We start from the raw sequence: 19369 nt of genomic DNA on the forward strand, positions 1-19369 counted from the left end.
CTACATTGGATTTACATTTTTTTTTACCACGTTTAACATATATTTGGATTACTTGCCATCTAGGGGACAGGTTGAGGGGAAGGAGGGAAAATTGGAACACAAGGTTTTGCAAGGGTCAATGGTGAAAAATTATCTTTTTGAAAATAAAAAGCTTCAATGAAAAAAAAAACAAAACAAAAAACGGCTTCCTTGGGTGAAGAACAGGAAGTAGAATCCGTAGAATCTCTTTACTAAAGTTGAGGTTGAATTTAAGGCAGTGGTTTTGATGTTTATCTTTGGAAGTAAAAGACTAAACATACAAAAAAAAGTCTTCCTGCTCAATGGTCAGTAATAAAACCACAAGAGTCTTCTTTCCGTGGAGAATCATACATGACTATAATATATGAAATTGCCCAAGATCTGAGCTAGCACACATAGAATTAAATTTAAAAAGCTGGAAACTGGAAGGGCAACATTTTGCAATCCCTGTCTAATTTGTCTATTTTTTATGCTTTTTTTTAAGCTTTTTCTCTTTTGTCCCACAAATTATCAACTATGCCATCAGAATCTTCAACCAGAGACTGTTAATACGATGCAGCTGCTTCCTTTAATTCCTTCACTAGGGCTTTAAGTGTTTGACTCTGTCTAACTAATGAAGATTAAAAACCACTGAGAGATATTCAAGAGCTTCAAGGGGGTTTGGAAGCAAAGAAGTCCTACATTTTTCCTTGTGACTTGAGTACCCTCATAGCACCATCTTGAAACTAGTCTCTGTTTTAACATAAATAGGGAGGATCATGTCTCTTGTTTTTGTTTGTTTGTTTGTTTGTTTGTTTGTTTGTTTGTTTTAATTCCTTCTATCCCAATTCTTTAGCAAGTCTAGCTTGCGAAGAAATGCACTGTGCCATGCTCCTCAGGTTAGCAAAGATTTAATAAGTTTCTATTTCCCCCCTTAAACCTAAATGCTGCATTTCTCAAAAATAAGATCACTCACCCTCTCATTTTTCAAACTTAAAAAATTTCTTGGATTAATAAGCATATATTTTCTTTCCATGTCATTCACACCCCACTCCCTGCAAAGAAAACAAAGAGCAAAATTTCTGAAACAACTATCCATAGTTGAGCAAAACAACCACATTGGAAATATTAGATAGATACACACATATATGTACATATATAAACACACATACAATGCTAATCATACATATAAATTATACAATATGTATGTACATACTTATGAGCCAATTTGCATCTATTACCTCACTATCAAGAGGTAACATATAAGTTTTTTTTTTTTTTTTTTCCTGAGGCAAGTGGGGTTAAGTGACTTACTCAGGGTCACACAACTAGGAAGCATTAAGTATCTGAGGTCAGATTTGAACTCATATCCTTCTGATTTCAGGGATGGCACTCCTGCTCCTGGAGGGAGCACAGATGGAGACCATATCATAACTGATCACTTTGTTAATCAAAGTCTTCCACAGTTATTATGTACTTGTTAATGTGTAAATTATTCTGCTTTTGGTTATTTTACTCTTCATCAGCTCATACAAATCTTTCCAAATTTTCATAGAATTATTCTCCCCTTTAAGTGTTTTTTCCCCAGTGAATAGAAATCTATTTTCTCTTCCTTCCTTCTCTTTCTACCCTAATTGGGAAAAAAGAAAAGAAAAGAAAAATTCCTTGTAAGAAATATGCAGTTAGGGGCAGCTAGGTGGCACAGTGGATAGAGCACCAACCCTAAAGTCAGGAGGACCTGAGTTCCCAGTTACTTAACCCCAATTACCTCAGTCAAAAAAAAAAAAATGGCAGTTAAGCCAAACAAATTTCCTCATTGACTATGTTAAAAAAATATGGCTCATTCAGCACCCTGAAATATATTACCTCTCTATCAGGAGGTGGATAACATACTTCATCTTAAAATCTTCTGGAATCATGGACAGTCATTGTATTGGTTATAGATTAATATATCATTGATCAATATTAATTCAAAAATTTCCAACAATCCTGTCAAATAGACTACAGCAATTCATCCAATCAATCATCCATTATAATCAAGTTGCATTTATACCAGGGATTCAGGAATGGTAAGACATTCAGCAGAGTATGGCAGATAGATGGCATAGTGAATAGAATATTGAGTGTGGAGTCAAGATGACTCATTTTCCTGGATTCAAAACTAACCTCATAAACTTAACAGGTAAACAAGTTATTTAACACTTTTGCCTCAGTTTTCTCATCTATAAAATGAGCTGGAGAAGGAAATGGCAAACTATTCCATCATCTTTGCCAAAAAAAAAAAAAAATCAAATGGGCTAAGAAGAGCTGGGCAAAGAAGAGTTCAGTCAAAATGACTGAACAACAATTACATTAAAAAATTCAAAACCATAAGATTATCTCAATAAATGTAGAAAAAACTTTTGACAAAGTACAAGACTTTTTAATGCTTAAAAAGAGACTTTTTTAGGATCATAAAAGCAGCCATCTAAAATCAAAAGGAAATATATATAATGAGGATATATTAGAAAAATTGCAAATAAATAGAAGAGTAAAATAAAGTTTCCCACCTTCCTATTATTTTTTGATACATTTCCAGAAATGTTGGAAATAGCATTTTATAAGGGAAAAGATGCTCTACTTCCTTTATAAAAGGAAAAAAGAAAGACAAAGAAAAGATGGAATTATCATAGTTTGCTAATGATTCTTAGAAAATCCTAAGAAACCATGAAGACACTAACCAAGACAACAGTTTCAATAAAGTTGTAGGCTACAAAATAAATGCACAAAATCAACACTATTTATACCATAATAATAATATAATCCTAGAGGTATTAATAGAAAAGTAAATTATTAATGGGTTAATAATAACTAAAATGTATAAAACATTTGCTTAGATTCTATTATAAAATATGCTTAAAAATAATATTAGTGCTTATGTCTGTATCAATAAAATTCACAACAGTACCAAATTTAATTAACCATTTTAATGCAATACCAATTCAATTATCAAAACTATTTCATAGAAACTGATATAACAAAAAGATTAGTTCTGTTTAACCTCAAAGAGCAAACCAGTAGCAAACTGTAAATTGCAAAAAATGTGAATTTAGGTTTGAATTCAGGAAAAAGCTTTCTAGCAATGAATGCAGATTACATAGAATTAAAAAAGAAGAAGAGAGAAAGTGGAGGTTTCTCTATGAGTTTAACCATGAGAAAATGAGAGATATGACATGACAGCTAGTACCCAAGACATTATGATAAAGTTGAAAACTACAAATTTGGGGGGCACAAATGACATTGTGAGAAGAAAACTAAAAATTATCATCTGTAATTATGAAGTGTTAAGCAATAGCCTAAAGAGTACACAGTTAGAGATTGTATTTTCCTTATTGTTTTCCACTAAAGACAGAAGAATATAGTGACAAATTAATTGGGGAAAGTGAAAAGTTGATTGAGATTGAGATTGAGATTTTTAATCAAGGTTTACCATATATTGTTGATAGATACTAGGGAGGGGTAACATATGTCTATGCATTTATTTGCAATGTGTATTGCAATTCTAATAAAAAAGAATTTTACACAAAAATAATATTGAAAAGAAAGAATAGCTATGAATACTCCTCAAATTTATACTATTAAGGTAGACACAATTAAGAAAAAAGAGGTAGCAACTGAGACAACTATATTTCACAGGAGACAAAAATCTAAACACCCATAGGCTCAAGTGTCTAAACTCAAATGCCCAAAGTTTAGACAACACAGAAGAGAAACCAGAGGTCCTAGTGAAAGAGGCCAAATTTGACCTGAAAGTTAGGATTGTGATGTTGTGGAATGTTTCTTTCTGGTGGGTCCGTTTTATTTAAAAGACAAAGGAAACTACAACAATATAAATGAAAGGAATAATTACACATCAAAAAATTCAAAGTAAAAGTAACAAAATTATAAAGATCCAAGGAGGACGCAAATGAACATATCCTTTCATGGAGGTGGAAAGTCCATAAATGTTACAGATTGAACACTTTCATATTTTTTTCAATGTATTGATCAATTGTGCTGAATTTTTTCCTCCTTAATAATTATTATTTGTTATAGGAGATAGCTGTCTGGAAGGGGAGGGATAACTAAGATAATAATGAAGATGTAAGAAATCAAAAATGTCAATTGGAAGTTCATTTATAAAAGATATAGGATAAGTGAAAGACATAAGAGTATGGGCTGCTTTGCACATTAAGAAGGTATATTCTTAGGAAGAAATCCTATGAGAACCATATATTTAAGAAAAGTTATCTACTAGAGAGATTTCAACCAAATGGTCAAAAAATAAAAACTATATTCCCAGATTAAGAATTTGTAGGCAAAATTTTAACCTTGAATTAATTTTTTCTTTTTTTTTTTTTTTTTGCTAAGGCAGTTGGGGTTAAGTGACTTGCCCAGGGTCACACAGCTAGGAAGTGCTAAGTGTCTGAGACCAGATTTGAACTCAGGTCTTCCTGACTTTAGGTCTGGTGCTCTATCCACTGCACCACTTAGCTGCCCCAACCTTGAATTAAATTGAGTTGCAAGGTTTAGAACAGGGATTTTGGTAAACTGGTAGATGTGTGTGTATGTATATAAACGTGTATAAATTTGAGTCAGAATACACACTCCAGAATTGAAGAAAAAATTGTTAGTATAATTAAAACGTAGTATAGCTGTACTTGTCCTTTTTCTGAAAGCCTTAATTTGGTGTTTGTTTTAAATTATTAATCTGTTGATACATTGCAATGAGTTGAGTCACTAGTTAATAATTAATACATCCTTAATGGCTTGACATTTCACTCTATAAACATACACACACACATTTTGTATGAGTTAACTATGTGTAGTCATAATTAAGGTAATGATATTTAAAATGCCAAAGAGGACTATGATAATCCTCTTTTTTGTCTGTCAGATCAGTGGGCAGATCTGAAGCCTGTAGTGTTGCTTTATTGTCATTTTTGTTGTTGCTTTTTGAGTTTTGGGGTTTTTTTGTTTTGTTTTGTTTTGTTTTGTTTTGCTTACTCTGGGTTTCTAATGTGTACGAGCCATTTAGAGAATGTGAGTAGGAGTTCTTTATAGTAAGAAAACACACTTCTCTGCATAGAATTAGGTTTGTAGATTAATGGGGGAGAAAACCACTCATCATAATCACAGCTTTTTGTTGTTGTTGTTTTGCTATTTTGTTCTTTTTAAAAATAAGTGGAATTTTTTCAACTTCCTTGACATTTAGATGCTTTTAAAAACCTAAAATATTCTCCCCTCATAAAATCTCTCTTTTTAAAAATTTTAATCCTTAGAAGTATAGTTTTAGAATAGTCCAGTTGTCACAACTAATTAGGATTTTGCTAGTAACTGAATTGAAAGATAGTCTCACCATTTACTTTGCAAACTCTAGGAAACCTAGAGGCAAAATAAATAGCAAACATTTATATAGAGTTTGATCACTTACCCAGAATTATTGTCATAACTATATAGGTGGTAAATTATGATCATTCCTAATTTGCAATGCAGAAAAGCACAAAGATGATAAGTGAATTATAAAATGCTAATTTTTTGTTATAGTTGTTATTGTTTTCTCCTGGTTAAGTTGTCTTTTTTTAAAAAGCTTTTTATTTTTAAAACATATGCAGAGATAGTTTTCAACATTCACCCTTGCAAAACCTTGGTTCCAAATTTTTTCTCCCTTCCTTCTCCCTACCCCCTCTTCTAGACAGCAAGTAATCCAAAATATGTTAAACTTGTACAATTCTTCTATACATATAAAATGCTAATGATGAACTAAGCTATCTCTCAGATCCTTTCTGGCTCAAACATATAGGACATATTATTTTCTTTTTAAAATGTATGTACAAAATAAGCCTTTATATAACCAAGTATAATAAAAAAATATGATTATACATGAAACTTCAAATCTACCATCAAGTACAATAAAATTATCATGCATATTTTTTTTCTTTCCTCCCTGCTCCCCCAGAGAGGGCTACCATTAAACCCAAATAGATGTGTGTGTGTGTGTGTATGTGTATGTTTGGGGTGGGGAAATATATTATTTTCAAATGCACTGGAAGCTACTAGGAGCTTATTTCCTTCTGTAACTAACATTTCTTGAGAACATATTATATAGTCTCACTGTTTTATTAATTATAATAATTAATAATAATGCCAAAGAATTATGCTTGTATTCTTAAAATGAGAACCATGTATATTTAAGAAAAGTTATCTACCAGGGAGAGAGGGTAATGTGGTCTTTCCTAATGTCCTTTAGCAGTGTGATTATAAACATATTTATGATCTGTCTGTGTTTACCTGCTTGTATTTCACAATGGTCAGAAAATTTCTAAACAAAAGTCAGTTGTGGCTACTGCTGCTTGGAATAGCTTCTTTGCACCATTCTTTTTTTGCAGGAGGCCTTAATTTTTAATCTCTTGATTGATCAAAAAGTTTGGGATAGAGCATGTACATGCAGTAAGGAAGGGTTAACCAACCAATATATTAAAGAATGATTGTTGATTTTGTTGGTCCACTGTTCTCAAGAGGACCAGGACATCAGGGATGGGATGCTATAACATGAAAGTGAATTGGATTTAAGTAAGGTTGTTCGGAGTCACCTGCCTCCCTTTTCCCTTCAGAGCCATCTGGGTCCAGTAGCCAGATACAGATCAGGATGACTAGAGATGGCCCTGGATGCAGTGAGAGACCGTGGACTTTTTAAGCTATGGTCTTTCACAGACCTCCATTTGAGTGAGGTAACGCCCAATCAGTAGAGAATGGAAAGAAAGAAGAATATTATAGAAAAAAGAACATATCAGGAGTTAGAAAACCACTAGGCAATAACACAGTTCCAGAAAGTTAAGAGAAAGAAATTATTACAGACTCTGAGAGCCAGCCAGGAAGCATCTGAGTGGCCATCTAGTTCAACCCATACATAGAAAGAATTCCCATTATTGTATATTCAACAAGTGGTCAGCCAGCATCTGCTTGAAGACCTCTCAGGAAGGTTAGCTACTATCACCCAAGACAGGCCATCCCAAGATCATATTAGACTTTGGATTACTCCATCACACTACTAGTTTACATTGAGATTGTGGTCCTCTAAAATTCCCAGGTCCTTTTCAAACAACTGTAATTTCATCAGACCAGAAGTTCTGACAATCTGTGGCTTCATCTGAGTCAACTGTGTGATGTGGTACCCACAAGGAATAATGCATTACGGAAGGCCTATTTTCTAGAAATAAGGAAGTGATGGTCCCATCATCCCCTGTTGGTTTAAATATTGTGTTCATTTCTGAGTGCCACCATTTAGAAAGGACATTGATCCAGAGAAAGGCAATCAGGATTCTGCAAAGCCTTGAGTCAAGAAAATGGAAATATTGAACCTAGGAAAGAAAAGAATCAAGGGGTACATGGTGGCTAAGTACGAATATTTTAAAAGTATTCAAATATTTGAAGAATATGACAAAAGTGTTAGACTTGTTTGGAATAGAACCAGGTGCAATGGTTGGAAATTACAAGAAGGAAAATTAAATTTGATCAAAGAAAAAAACCTCCTAAAAATTAGAAGCATCCAGAAGTAAACCTGATTGCCTCGGGAGGTAAAAGAATCTATCTTACTGGATGTCTTCAGGTAAAAGATAGATGCCCCTCTTTGGGAAGTAATAAAATGGAGATTCTTTTTCAGGTACATAGGTTGGCACCTATTAGAATTCCTTATCTGCCATGTTTCTGCAATATTGCTCTTCTGTGAACTTAGCACCCCTCCACATGGCTTAGTGAAGACCACCATAGACTTGTGGCTAAAACATCTGAGAAATTCACATCTAAGCTTTGCAATGTATTTTTCTATGATCTTAACCAGAAGATTCAATTTCTGTGAACCTCAGTCTTACAAGTTATTTCAAGGAAATGGGAGCTCTTAATGGAAGCTATTAATATCCATAGGTTCATTTTTTATTGAAACAGATTAGACCAACTGAACATTCATAAATAGAAACACAGAATAATCTACAACAGAGGCATTCAATTAAAAAAATACAATACAACTTAGATAATGTCAGTTTGTGGTTTTTTAAGTCAATATACCAATGGATAGATATGTTTCCATCTAAGTCTGAATTCATTGACACAGAACATCCAGAACCAGGCCTCCAACATTCATACTTGCACCTTTTTCTTTATATGACTGACATGGCTCATTTGAAATGAATGAAGACAGAATATGGATAGTAATTTAAATGGGAATCCAGTATGTGGTGAGTGATAGTAGACATAGTGAGAAGGATCCATGACTCTCAAGAGTTAATTAAGTACAGAATCTGAGGATTTGGAAAGATTCCAAACTAAACTAGTTCAAACATAGGAAGCGTGGGCTTTTAGAGTAAAGTTGAAACATACAATAGGAGTGGTCTATAATGAATTTGCTCTAGTAAAGTCTTTGGATATGATACACAGGGGCAATGTCAGGAGTATGACAGGAATATGTGAAACTTGCTCCCCAGAGCCTGTGTCAACTACCTTGTCAAAATTCACTTCTTACCAGCATTGCCTAAATAAAAGTTAGTTTTCGATCTTCTTTAAAGACTGAAACTAAACACAATTACCTGCACGCAAGAAAGCATTTTGTATTTGCTTACAAAAGAAAAATCAGAATTTTTGTATTCATCTTGTTCATCTCTCTTTAAAAAGTATATCAAAACACAAACCAGACTCTCCTGATTTTTTCCTTTTAAAATGAAATCCTTAATCATCCAAAGTCTCTATTCTAGCTGAACATTTGTGATATTTACCAACATAACAGGATAATTTAATGAAAAGTATCGTACCTGGAAGTACTTCAAAAAGGAACTGTCCTGGGTTCTCTTCACTGTAGGGATGTTCTATAACTTTGTTCCCAATCAGGGAAATAGTACCCTGAGGAAACAAATGACAAAAACATGAACATGATAAATAGATATTCCAGTGTCATCTTCATCTCTACAGTATATTTCAGCAGCCACTCTAATTTTCCCACTGTGCCCAATTCAAAAGTCAGTTATTAGAGATAGACAGATGAATAGCTAGGTAGATTGAAAAGAGACATAAACTTAAATATAATCTTATAAAAATCGATCCTTTAACATGACAAGAATCTTCTCTAATTCTCCTTCTGAGCTGCTTATGTAAATTCCCAAGAACTTATTATGAGACAGGAGTCTTTCTTTACCTCTATGTCTTTCTTGTCTCTTTTTTCCTCCCTCTCTTAGGATAAGGTCATTCTGACATATTGCAGATGTAATCTATAACTAGCCTCAACCTCATCCCAGCAATAGAGGCTCACACAGACGAGATTCAGTTTTGAAGGTGACCTGCAAAGTCTTGTTTCTCTTTTTGGATCACTGATTCAGCTAAAATGACTCCAGGAAAATCTTCTAAAATAAATGTTCATGGTATAGCTCACTCTTTCCCATATTTGGACAACTAGGGGCCCCAGCTCTTGAACTTCCCATGTAGGAAATAGGAAAGTATTTTATTTATAAACAGATACAGAAAAAAACAACAAAGTAAGAAGTTAAAGTTGTTATTGAAACCATTCTTTGGCATTCTGGGGAGTCCTTTCTAATAAAGTTCTAAAAGTTAGGAAATTCTCATTTTTCTGCCTTTGGATTTCAGTTTTCATGTGCAGATGATAAATATGTTAATATGTTTAGAAGCATTGCACATCTTTAATCTATATTGGATTGCTGTCTGTCTAGGGGAGGAGGAAGGCGGGGAGAGAGGGAGAAAACTTTTGAACACAAGGATTTGCAAAGATGAATGTTGAAAACTATCTTTGTATATATTTTGAAAAATAAAAAGCTATTACAATAAATAAATTTGAAATAAAAAATAAAAATTAAGAAAGCTTGACTGTATCACTCTGAACCTTTAGACTCAGAACAAAAACGGATGTAGGGCTTCTGAATAGGTACATTTTCATGGGACCTGATGTGTAATTCATTGTAACTGAAAGGAAGGAGTAACAAGGTCCAGCTCCATTTTCCTGCCCCTATGCCCTACTCCAGTCCCTATCCAGGTGTAGGCCAACCAGCTGATGGAGTTTTAAAGCCCGAGCATTTCCCAAAGACAAAAAATTACACAAATTCAGGGACAGTTGAGTAGTTCTTCAGCTACCAAAGCCACTTTAAACACTGGTCCATGTGGTGGGTGATGTTCACAGTGCATACATCTAGATGTAAAGAGAAGAGCTTTGGCAATACTAGGGTTACAGTGCAGATGCTGGACAGCACTTCCTGAACAATCACCAATTCTCCAAACTGCTTGGTACCTCCCCATCCCCGTCCTCTTTTGGAAACCTCATGGAGAAGAGGGGGGAAGAGAGGGCTCTGGGGTATTGCTCCCTTCTTCTACTGGGACTCAGTGGGCACATTAGCTCCTCCTTTGTTGTCAGAAAGTAAACTACTCCCAACAATACCTAAGGCAGCTAGTGGCCCAGGTGGACAGAACACTGGATTCAGGAAGAAGTGAGTTCAAATCTGCTCTCAGACCCTTACTGACTGTGTGAGTCCGGATAAGTCCCCATTTGCCTTAGTTTCTCATCTGTAAATGGGGACCCACTGGAGAAATAAATCACCAGTCACTCCACTATGCTTCCCCCCCTCCCCCAAACTCCCTGGACAAAGTCCCTATGTTCACGTAGAGTGGAACATGACAAATGACTGAATCACATCCCTCCAGCAGGCCTGCTCACTCTGCGGGGATCTGTGATCTGCCCACACAGCTGCCATTGGCGCCTGCCTCGCCGCCCACTCGGCCAGCATCAGTTGCCAGTTTCCTGTGCCAGGGCCTGTGTGCTGCCGTCGCTGGTGCTATCCCTGTGCCCGCAGGGCAGGACAAGTGCCACTCCTGGGCCATGAGCTCCGCTGCACTCCCTGGGCCCAAGGCCGCCATCTACGCGGGTTCTGAACACTACACAGGGCCGAGTGCAGTCTGCTGCCTGCCTCTCTGGGACGGGACATTGCCCCTTTTGGTCTGGCCTAGTTCCCTCTTTGCCAGGGAGGGGCATCCACAAGCCTGCAAAGCTTTGTTGCAGCAGATGCTGAGGGTGGGATTCACACACAGAGTGGCTTAGGCCGGGGGCAGTGACACTGTTAGGCCTCTAACTAACGGGGCAACTAAAGACTACCTGAGCTACTTAAAAATTTCCAACTGTTTGAGACTATCTCAAAACAAAAGTACCAGCTGATGGATCTACAAAGCAGTATCAGCCCCCCGGTGTATGATATTAAAACAAATTCAGAGCAGCCAAGTGATGCTGTGGATAGATCATTGGGCCTGGAGTCAGGAAGAACTGAGTTCAAATCTAGATTCTCACTCTTACTAGTAAGTCACACTAGCAGGAAATCTGGCTCAGTTTCCTCAACTGCAAAAGGGGAGCAATAAAAACAGCTACATCATAAGCGCCTAGACTATATGCCTTCCTTCGATCTAACTCCTTACAATCCCAACATTTACTGCAGTTTTCTTTGAGGTACAAGTCTTAACATTGATCATATTCCCATTAGTCTCTCCTTGTTTAATGGCCACAGATATTTTTCTCTTTAATTTCTCAGGGGTTGATTGACACCTCATGATAAGCAATTTCCATCTCTAAAGATGTCACCAGAAGCATGGAAGCCAATCCAGGCCCATCTTCCTCAACTAGACCATGCCATTTCAATCTTCCCTGACTAAAAGAACTGTACTGGGCTGGGCCTAACTCAGGACAGATCTTTGTCCGTTTATGTCCAGTACTGGAAGAGAATGATACAATTATAATTCACTTAACAGTTAACAAAAGATTTTCTTAGCCAAAGTTTGGAAAGGACATTTAATATTGCGGACATCCCTATCGATTCATTAAAGCAAAGCTCCCCTGCCAATGAGTTGCCTATGATTATCTTGTATTTAACAACCAGAAGGAGATGTCAACAATCTAAGCCTTTAGTCTCCTGGGCCAATTTAGCATCAAGGATGGTTTCAATATAAATTAAGGAAAATTTAGTTTAACATGCATACTTGGAGATAGAAGTTATATTGTTCCCATCATTATGTCAGTTTCTCAATGCCCAATTATTCTTAATGTCCAAGACAGAAGAGGAGAGAGAGAGAGACAGAGAGACAGAGAGACATAGAAACAGACATAGAGACATGGAGACACAGAGATAGAAACAGAGAGACAGAGAGATTAGAGATAGAAACAGCAAGAGAGAGAGACAGAAAAAGAGAGAATGACAGCATAAACAAAATATACTTCATAATTGGTAAAGATGGAAAATAAAAATAATTATGTAATTAAAAATTTCCAACTGTTTTAGACTATCTCAAAACAAAAGTACCAGCTGATGGATCTACAAAGCAGTATCAGTCCCCCGGTGTATGATATTAAAGCAAATATAATATATTTGCAGTAATATAAACACTTGCACACAATCAGTGAAGCTACATATTAGTCCAGTCATTCTGGAAGACAATTTGGAATTATACTAAAAAAATTACTAAAATTCTTATACTTTTTAATCTTGCCACCTCACATAAATATTAATCATATATCCTAAAAAAGAAAAAAAAGATCTCATAAACACCTAATATTTATAGCAGCAGATTTTGTGGTAGTGAAGACCTAAAAACAAAGTAGATGCTAATTAATGGGGAGAGTGGCTTTTAATTGCATATTAATAAAACAGAATATTACCATGCCATATGAAGTGACACATGTGAAATATTCAGAGAAAAACAGAAAGAAATATATGAACTAATATTGGCTGAAGTGAAAACAGAATCAAGAAATGATATACCCAATGACTAGAACAAGGTAAATGAAAATAAAATGTAAATGAGCAATTTGTGTGTGACTAACACAGTTGGTATTGGAAAAAAGTGGAGACAATGTATCTTGCTCCTTCCAGGGCTGAAATAATACATTATGGAGGTGGGCTATATTACATATATTGATGGACAACAAGTTTTGTTGGACAGCTTCTTTATCATTTCTTTTAAAATCTTTATGATAAGGAATGACAGAGGGAGGGGAGTGTGACAAGCAGAATGCTCCAACAAAACAAAGATAGCATTTGAAAATAAGAATCAATACTATGAAAATAATGGAAAGAACAAGAATCTACTTTGGTTGCTTGAATAGCCGGAATAATTGTAATTCATAGTCTAGTTATTTTGGTCAAGTTCTTTCATTTTGTTCACTTCTTTCACTTAAAACGAAGAACCAGTATTTGGTTTGTTGGCTAATGTTTTCAAACTCTTTAAGAGACAATCCAAGGTCTACTTGTTAATGCTTCAATGCATCTTGACATCATCACTGTGAATATTACCTTCAGTGATGCAGATCACAGTCACTCCACATCTTCTTATCCATCTACTCTTATCCATGACTTCCCATATATTTTCAGGCAATTAGCTGGCAGAGTGAGTGGGAAGACAAGTTCAAATCTGGCTTCAAATTCTTATAGCTGTGTGACCCTGGACTAGTCATTTAATTTGTCTGCCTCAATTGCAAAATGAGGGCAATATTATTACCTAGATTCCAGGATTGTTATGAGGATAAAATGACATATTATTTTAACGGTCTTAGCACAGTTCATGACACATAGAAGATGCTTAATAAATAATTATTCCTCCTCTTCTATGAGAATTCACCCAAAGTGCTGGTCTTCTTTTAAGACAGATGCTATTAACTTTTTAGTGTTACAGGCCCTTTGAGATTTTAATAAAACTCCTTTTCAAATAAAGTTTTTAGAATATGATATTTTTGGTGATTCTGAAGTGCAATTCTTTGGTGATAATAAGCTGCAGCATACTTACGCCCACCATCCACCCCTCCATTGCCCTTTGGGTGACTAACCACTTTAATTCTTTGGAGACTTTGGAATTCCATGATTTGCAACTATACAACATCACCCAAAGAATAAGATGGTAAATACATGGGCCTTTGTTTCAGAGAGACACTAGAGGTCATTCAAAGCACTGCAAAATTTCCCAAAGGCAATCTAGATTATCCTCGTTGTCCCGTTTGGTTTGGGTTTAGTTCACTATTGATCTCCATTATTTGTCTAAGCTATATTAACTGATAGACCATCTCCACAGGCTATATATATTACTATGTAATAATGAGATATAGTCTAGACGATAGGTATTATAAACAACAAACATTAATTAATCTCCAAAAGGGTGGCAAATATCTTTGATGGGTATTTGTCTCTCTATTTTATATTTCATTTGTTATTAACCATCAGAAAGTCATAGATATAACAGAGAGTAAATTTTACAATTTTCAAGAAATCCTATAGATTTTTTAACATAAGCATTGGAAAAAAAAAACATAAGCATTGGAGACTCTGAAGAATAGCCTTTAAAGAGGAAGTATATGCTACTGAATCAATTTTTTTTAGGTAATAATGATAAATTCATGGAATAATAAGTTTTATGCATTTTTGGTCAGTTGTGTAAATGTAAAGATTCACTCTTCCATGGACTATTTTTGGTTTAAAGTTTACTCATTCCCTTCTCATCCTTTCATCAAGCATGCCTCCTATATGTGCAAAGCAAATTCTCATTCTTTACATTGTATTTATCAGAAAGTAGACATGTGGGGCAGTAGTTACTGATTTTTTTTTTATCATTTTTGAAATTTAAAATTTGATCATTTTAAAAATAAGATCTGCAATTTTTCATGCATTTTGCATTCATTGTTATTTCAGATGTTTTGGCAATTGATCCTTCAAAATTGTATTGTCTCCAATACAAATTGGACTAGTTGCTCCTTCCATGTTTATTTTCTTTATTGCTATTTCTATTTCCTTATACGGCATTTTTTGGATTTTGATGACACAATACAAATGCCTCTACTGTCACTGATGGAACAGAAAGTTGTAAAAATCTTTCAGGTATTTTGATAAATGAAACTTCAATTTTCTTCAAATGTTGTCTTCATTTTCTGGTACATATGACCCCTGTGTATTATTGGCTTAGCCCAGCAGTCTTCCTGGACTAAATGATGCCTCTACTTCATTAAAAAAAATTGAGGACTATGATGTTAAGAGTCGTAAAATAGTGGCTCCACTATTGATGACAGAGAAAATATTTCTTTTTTAAAAAATCCTTCTTAAAAATAATATTTTATTTTTCCAAATACATGTAAAAATACTTTTCAACATTCATTTCTGTAAAACTTTGTGTTCCAAATTTTTCTGTCTTCCTCCCTTATTATCTCCCTCCCCAAGACAGCAAGCAATCTCATATAAGTTAAAAATATCTGTAATTCTTTTAAACATATTTCCATATTTGTCACATTGTGCAAGAAAAATCAGACCAAAAGGGAAAAAGAACATGAAAAACAAACAAACAAGACAAAAAAAGGTGAAAACATCATGCTTTAATCCACATTCAGTCTCCATGGTTCTCTTTCTGGATGTAAATGACAGAGAAGATAATTTCTTTTCTTCTTATTTTCTTTCTTTCTTTCTTTCTTTCTTTCTTTCTTTCTTTCTTTCTTTCTTTCTTTCTTTCTTTCTTTCTTTCTTTCTTTCTTTCTTAAATGAGACAATTGGGGTTAAGTGACTTGCCCAGGATCACACAGCTAGGAGGTGTTAAGTATGTGAGACCAGATTTGAATTCAGGTCCTCCTGACTTCAGGGCTGGTGCTCTATCTATGGTGCCATCTTGCTGTTCCAAGAAAATAATTTCTTTAAAAATATATAAATATTTTCTGTGGTTCAATAGTTTCATACCCTTCTTATAATTTCATTTTCAAATGTTCTTCACTTTTTCTCCAATGGGTAAAAAGTTCAGTCAACAAAATGAAAACTGATAATAAATTAACTCAGATGTCAATAAATGACAATAAATGTATACAATAATAATAAAAATTGTAAAAATTAATTTAACTGTATGTACAAAGTCAAATTTCAGGAATTATTTTGAAACTGGTACAGACATGATTTGTGACAGACATGCAGATGTATAAACACTGGTTAAAAATCTGACCCAGTAGGCACTCTGTGCACATTTCACATTTCACTGACAAACCACCTATATCAAAAATTATGGATGAGGAGCTGCATACAATTTTTCAAGTTGTAACAAAAGCAATAAACCTTATTAAAAGTTTATTTATTACATTCTTGAAGCTACTGTCCTATCTTTAGTAGGTGCCCCTAAATGCTCACTAAGTTTCCCTGACATATTCAATATCCTGTTGCAACTAAGTAAAAATAAAAATTAGAAAAGTGTGATTTGTCACCGGGCTCCTTCAATATTTTGCTATTTTCATTACCTGAAGCTGAAGAAACAATAACTGTGCTGAGCACTAATGAAAACAAGAATGAACTGAAACTTTTTCTCTCTTCAAATTGCATCTTATTACAGTTATCTCCTCTACATCATGACTATATCATGATTTTGAAATATTGCAGGTCAGTATAAGAAATTAAATGGGAATTTGAAGGGGAATAATGACATAGAAAAACTTTAGAAACTCAGAAATACATAAAATATATGTATAGTATTATATATCAACCCAAACTCTACAATAAGGTACTATAAATAACCCATTAAAAATTCAGATTTTTCTTGCATGAAGGGAGAGCCAAAAAATTTCACACATATTTTCTAGATTGTGGGGGCACCACATCCCTAATCCCTCACAATGTGGGATAACTGTACTTTCTATTTCTAACATATGCTCTTGCCCTTTTCTAGTTTCATCATCTTCATCATGGACAGCATTTATATAATGCTTGCTACATGCAAGGTGCTATACTAAGTACTCTTATAACTTTTTAAATCTCATTTGATCCTCACAACAACCCTGAAAGATAGGTACTAATATTATTCCTCTTTTACAGATAAGGAAACAGAGGCAAAGGGAAATTAAATGACAACCTCAAAATCATACAGTGTATGAAATAAATCAATAGTCTTACTATGTGTTGTATTAAGTACAGGGAATGCAATGAAAAGTTAAAACTAATCTCTTGCCCTTACATTGTAATTGAGAGGCAGTGATGAACAAAAGTTTATGTATATGTGTGTGCATATCTAAGACACACACATGTATGTATATGTGACATATATGAACCCTAGACATATAGACACATACACCTATATGTGTATATGTATGTAAACACATACACACATATATGTAGATATACATATACATTGGATACATGGTATCTTCAAGAGGAAGGCATCAACCATTGGAATGATGAGAAAAGAGGTTCTACAGAATAGAGCATTTTATCTGAATCTTGAAAAAAGCCAGAGATTCTAAGAAAAGAAGAAGGAGAAGAGGATTATAGCTATGAGGAAACAGACAGGAGATGGAGTATTTCCTGGTTCTGCATAAGTAGTGCCAAGTAAACTAGTTGACATCAGGAGGGTAATATCTTGACTTGCAAGTGAATTGAATTTAAGTCAGAGTTCTGCGAAATCATTAGCCCTCCTCTCTCCTCCAGTGCCATCAGATTTCAAAGGCAAAACATAGTTCAGGAAGACTGGTGATAGACTCCCATATAAACCAGTATTATTAGACTAAAGTGTGCATGAAAGGAGTAATGTTTATTCCACCAGAAAGATAGGAAAAGATGAGGTGATGGAAAAGTTTAAATGTTAAGCAGAAGAATTCATATTTGATTTTGGAGGTAATGGGTCTCTGCTAGAGTTTACTGAATCAGTGGTAATGTGGTCAGGATTGTTCTTTAGGCACATAATTCTGGTGGCTATGTAGAAGATGAACTAGAATAGGAAAATATTCCAAGCAAGGATATTATTTAGATATTGCAGTAATTCAAGAAAGAGAGGATGAAAACCAATATTAATTTTGTTGTATGAGTGGAGAGAATGGGATGTAGGGAAGAGATGTTGTGAGATAGACACAAAAAAGATTTGGTAGTGCACTGAATATGTAGCGTGATGGAGACTTGGGAGTCAAGGATGAGCCTGAAGATCTGAACTTGAAGGCCTAGAAATACAGTAATGGTCTTGTCAGTGTTAGGAAAATTTGCAAAAAGGAGAGTTTGGGGATAAAGAAAATAATTTCTGTTTTGTTCCTATCAAGTTTGAGATTCCTGTACAACTTGAGATTCTAATGGAGACTTGGGGATGTGATATTAGAGCTCAGATATATGGATTCTAGAATTATTTGCATAGAGTTAGTTATTGACTCCAGGGGAGCCAATCTTCAAATAAGATAATATAAAGCAAAAGGCAAAAAGGGCCCAAAACAAAGTTCTGGGGTACATCTCATCCATATTTTCCCTTTTTACTTACCAATAGTTTTGTTTCATCTTTATCCTTGAAGTAGCAGAGTTGGTCCCCCTTGAGCACAAACCAGCACGTGTGCCAAGTCTTGGAAAATCCTCCTTGTTTTCTTAGCCACCCACACTTGAGGGTAGCATACCACTCTTGGCTTTTTGGGGGACTCTCTGGGGAGCCATTCTTCTCCATGGTCCTCCAATGGATAGGATGTCCTATTTAGTGTAAAAAAAAGGGGGGGATGATGAGATGCTTTTCTGTTTTTTCTATACCTAAAAATGACCCATCAAATTCTAGAAGGTTCAGAGAAAAAAAATACAAAACCCCCAAAAAAGTATGACATCCAGACTCCTTTTTAGGTCTTAGTTTTTAAGTAGTCCATTGATTCTTAACTTAACTTATCTCTCTTTGATCTATTTTTCAGGTAATTATTTCATCTAAAATACATATATTTTTCTTCTATTTTTTCAGTCTTCTGTAACATTTTTTATTATGTCTTATGTTTTGTGAAGTTTTTAATTTATGTTTGGTCCAATCCAATTTTCATGGAATCTTTTACTTAGGTAAGTATTCTGTGGTGATTTCAATGCAAGTTTACACAAATTTTTTTTCCAAACTATGACCTATGCTCACCTGGCAGGAAAGAGAATTAGGGAAGGGAGAATTAAGGGGAGAAGTGAAGATAGAGATGGTAGTGAGGATGAGGCACTAGCAGGTACAAAGCAGCAACCAAAATTATTGGATATTTTTGAGTATAACTCCCACATAAATACTTAGAATTTTTTTCCAATGGGTAAAAAGTTCAATCAACCAAACAGATTGACAACAAATTAATTCCAGTATAGGGATAAATTCCAGTATAGGAATCATTAGTATTTTGTATTTGATTTGCTAATCTGTTAATTCTTTAAAAAAATTTTCTTCACAGTTCTCATTAATTTTCCAATTCTTTAGATTCTCATTTCATTAACTACATCATTTTAACTTAAGTTAAGCTTAAACACTTATTCCATTTTTCCTGGGAATTCTAAATGATCTTGAGGCTAACTTGGATTTTAAAAAAATTTTAAATGCTATTTTATTTATAGGT

General features: G+C 34.6%; 1 protein-coding gene across 2 annotated transcripts in view; it reads right to left on the reverse strand.

The window, feature by feature from the left end:
• ARHGAP24 (Rho GTPase activating protein 24) overlaps window positions 1-18686 on the reverse strand; it is an 87807-nt gene extending 69121 nt beyond the window's left edge. Inside the window, exons 1-2 of one of the 2 annotated variants that reach the window (XM_051963759.1) lie at window positions 18295-18686; window positions 8820-8907 (exon numbers count right to left, since the gene is read on the reverse strand). In XM_051963759.1, the coding sequence (XP_051819719.1) occupies window positions 8820-8907; window positions 18295-18471 (265 nt within the window). In that variant the 5' untranslated portion in view covers window positions 18472-18686. Of the gene's footprint in view, window positions 1-8819; window positions 8908-18294 lie in introns of those variants that run through there. The other variant, XM_051963760.1, reaches the window with a different exon arrangement.
• Between the last annotated feature and the right edge of the window lie 683 nt (window positions 18687-19369).

The sequence above is a fragment of the Antechinus flavipes genome, chromosome 6, assembly GCF_016432865.1.
Source record: "Antechinus flavipes isolate AdamAnt ecotype Samford, QLD, Australia chromosome 6, AdamAnt_v2, whole genome shotgun sequence".
In the NCBI taxonomy this organism is placed as follows: Eukaryota; Metazoa; Chordata; class Mammalia; order Dasyuromorphia; family Dasyuridae; genus Antechinus; species Antechinus flavipes.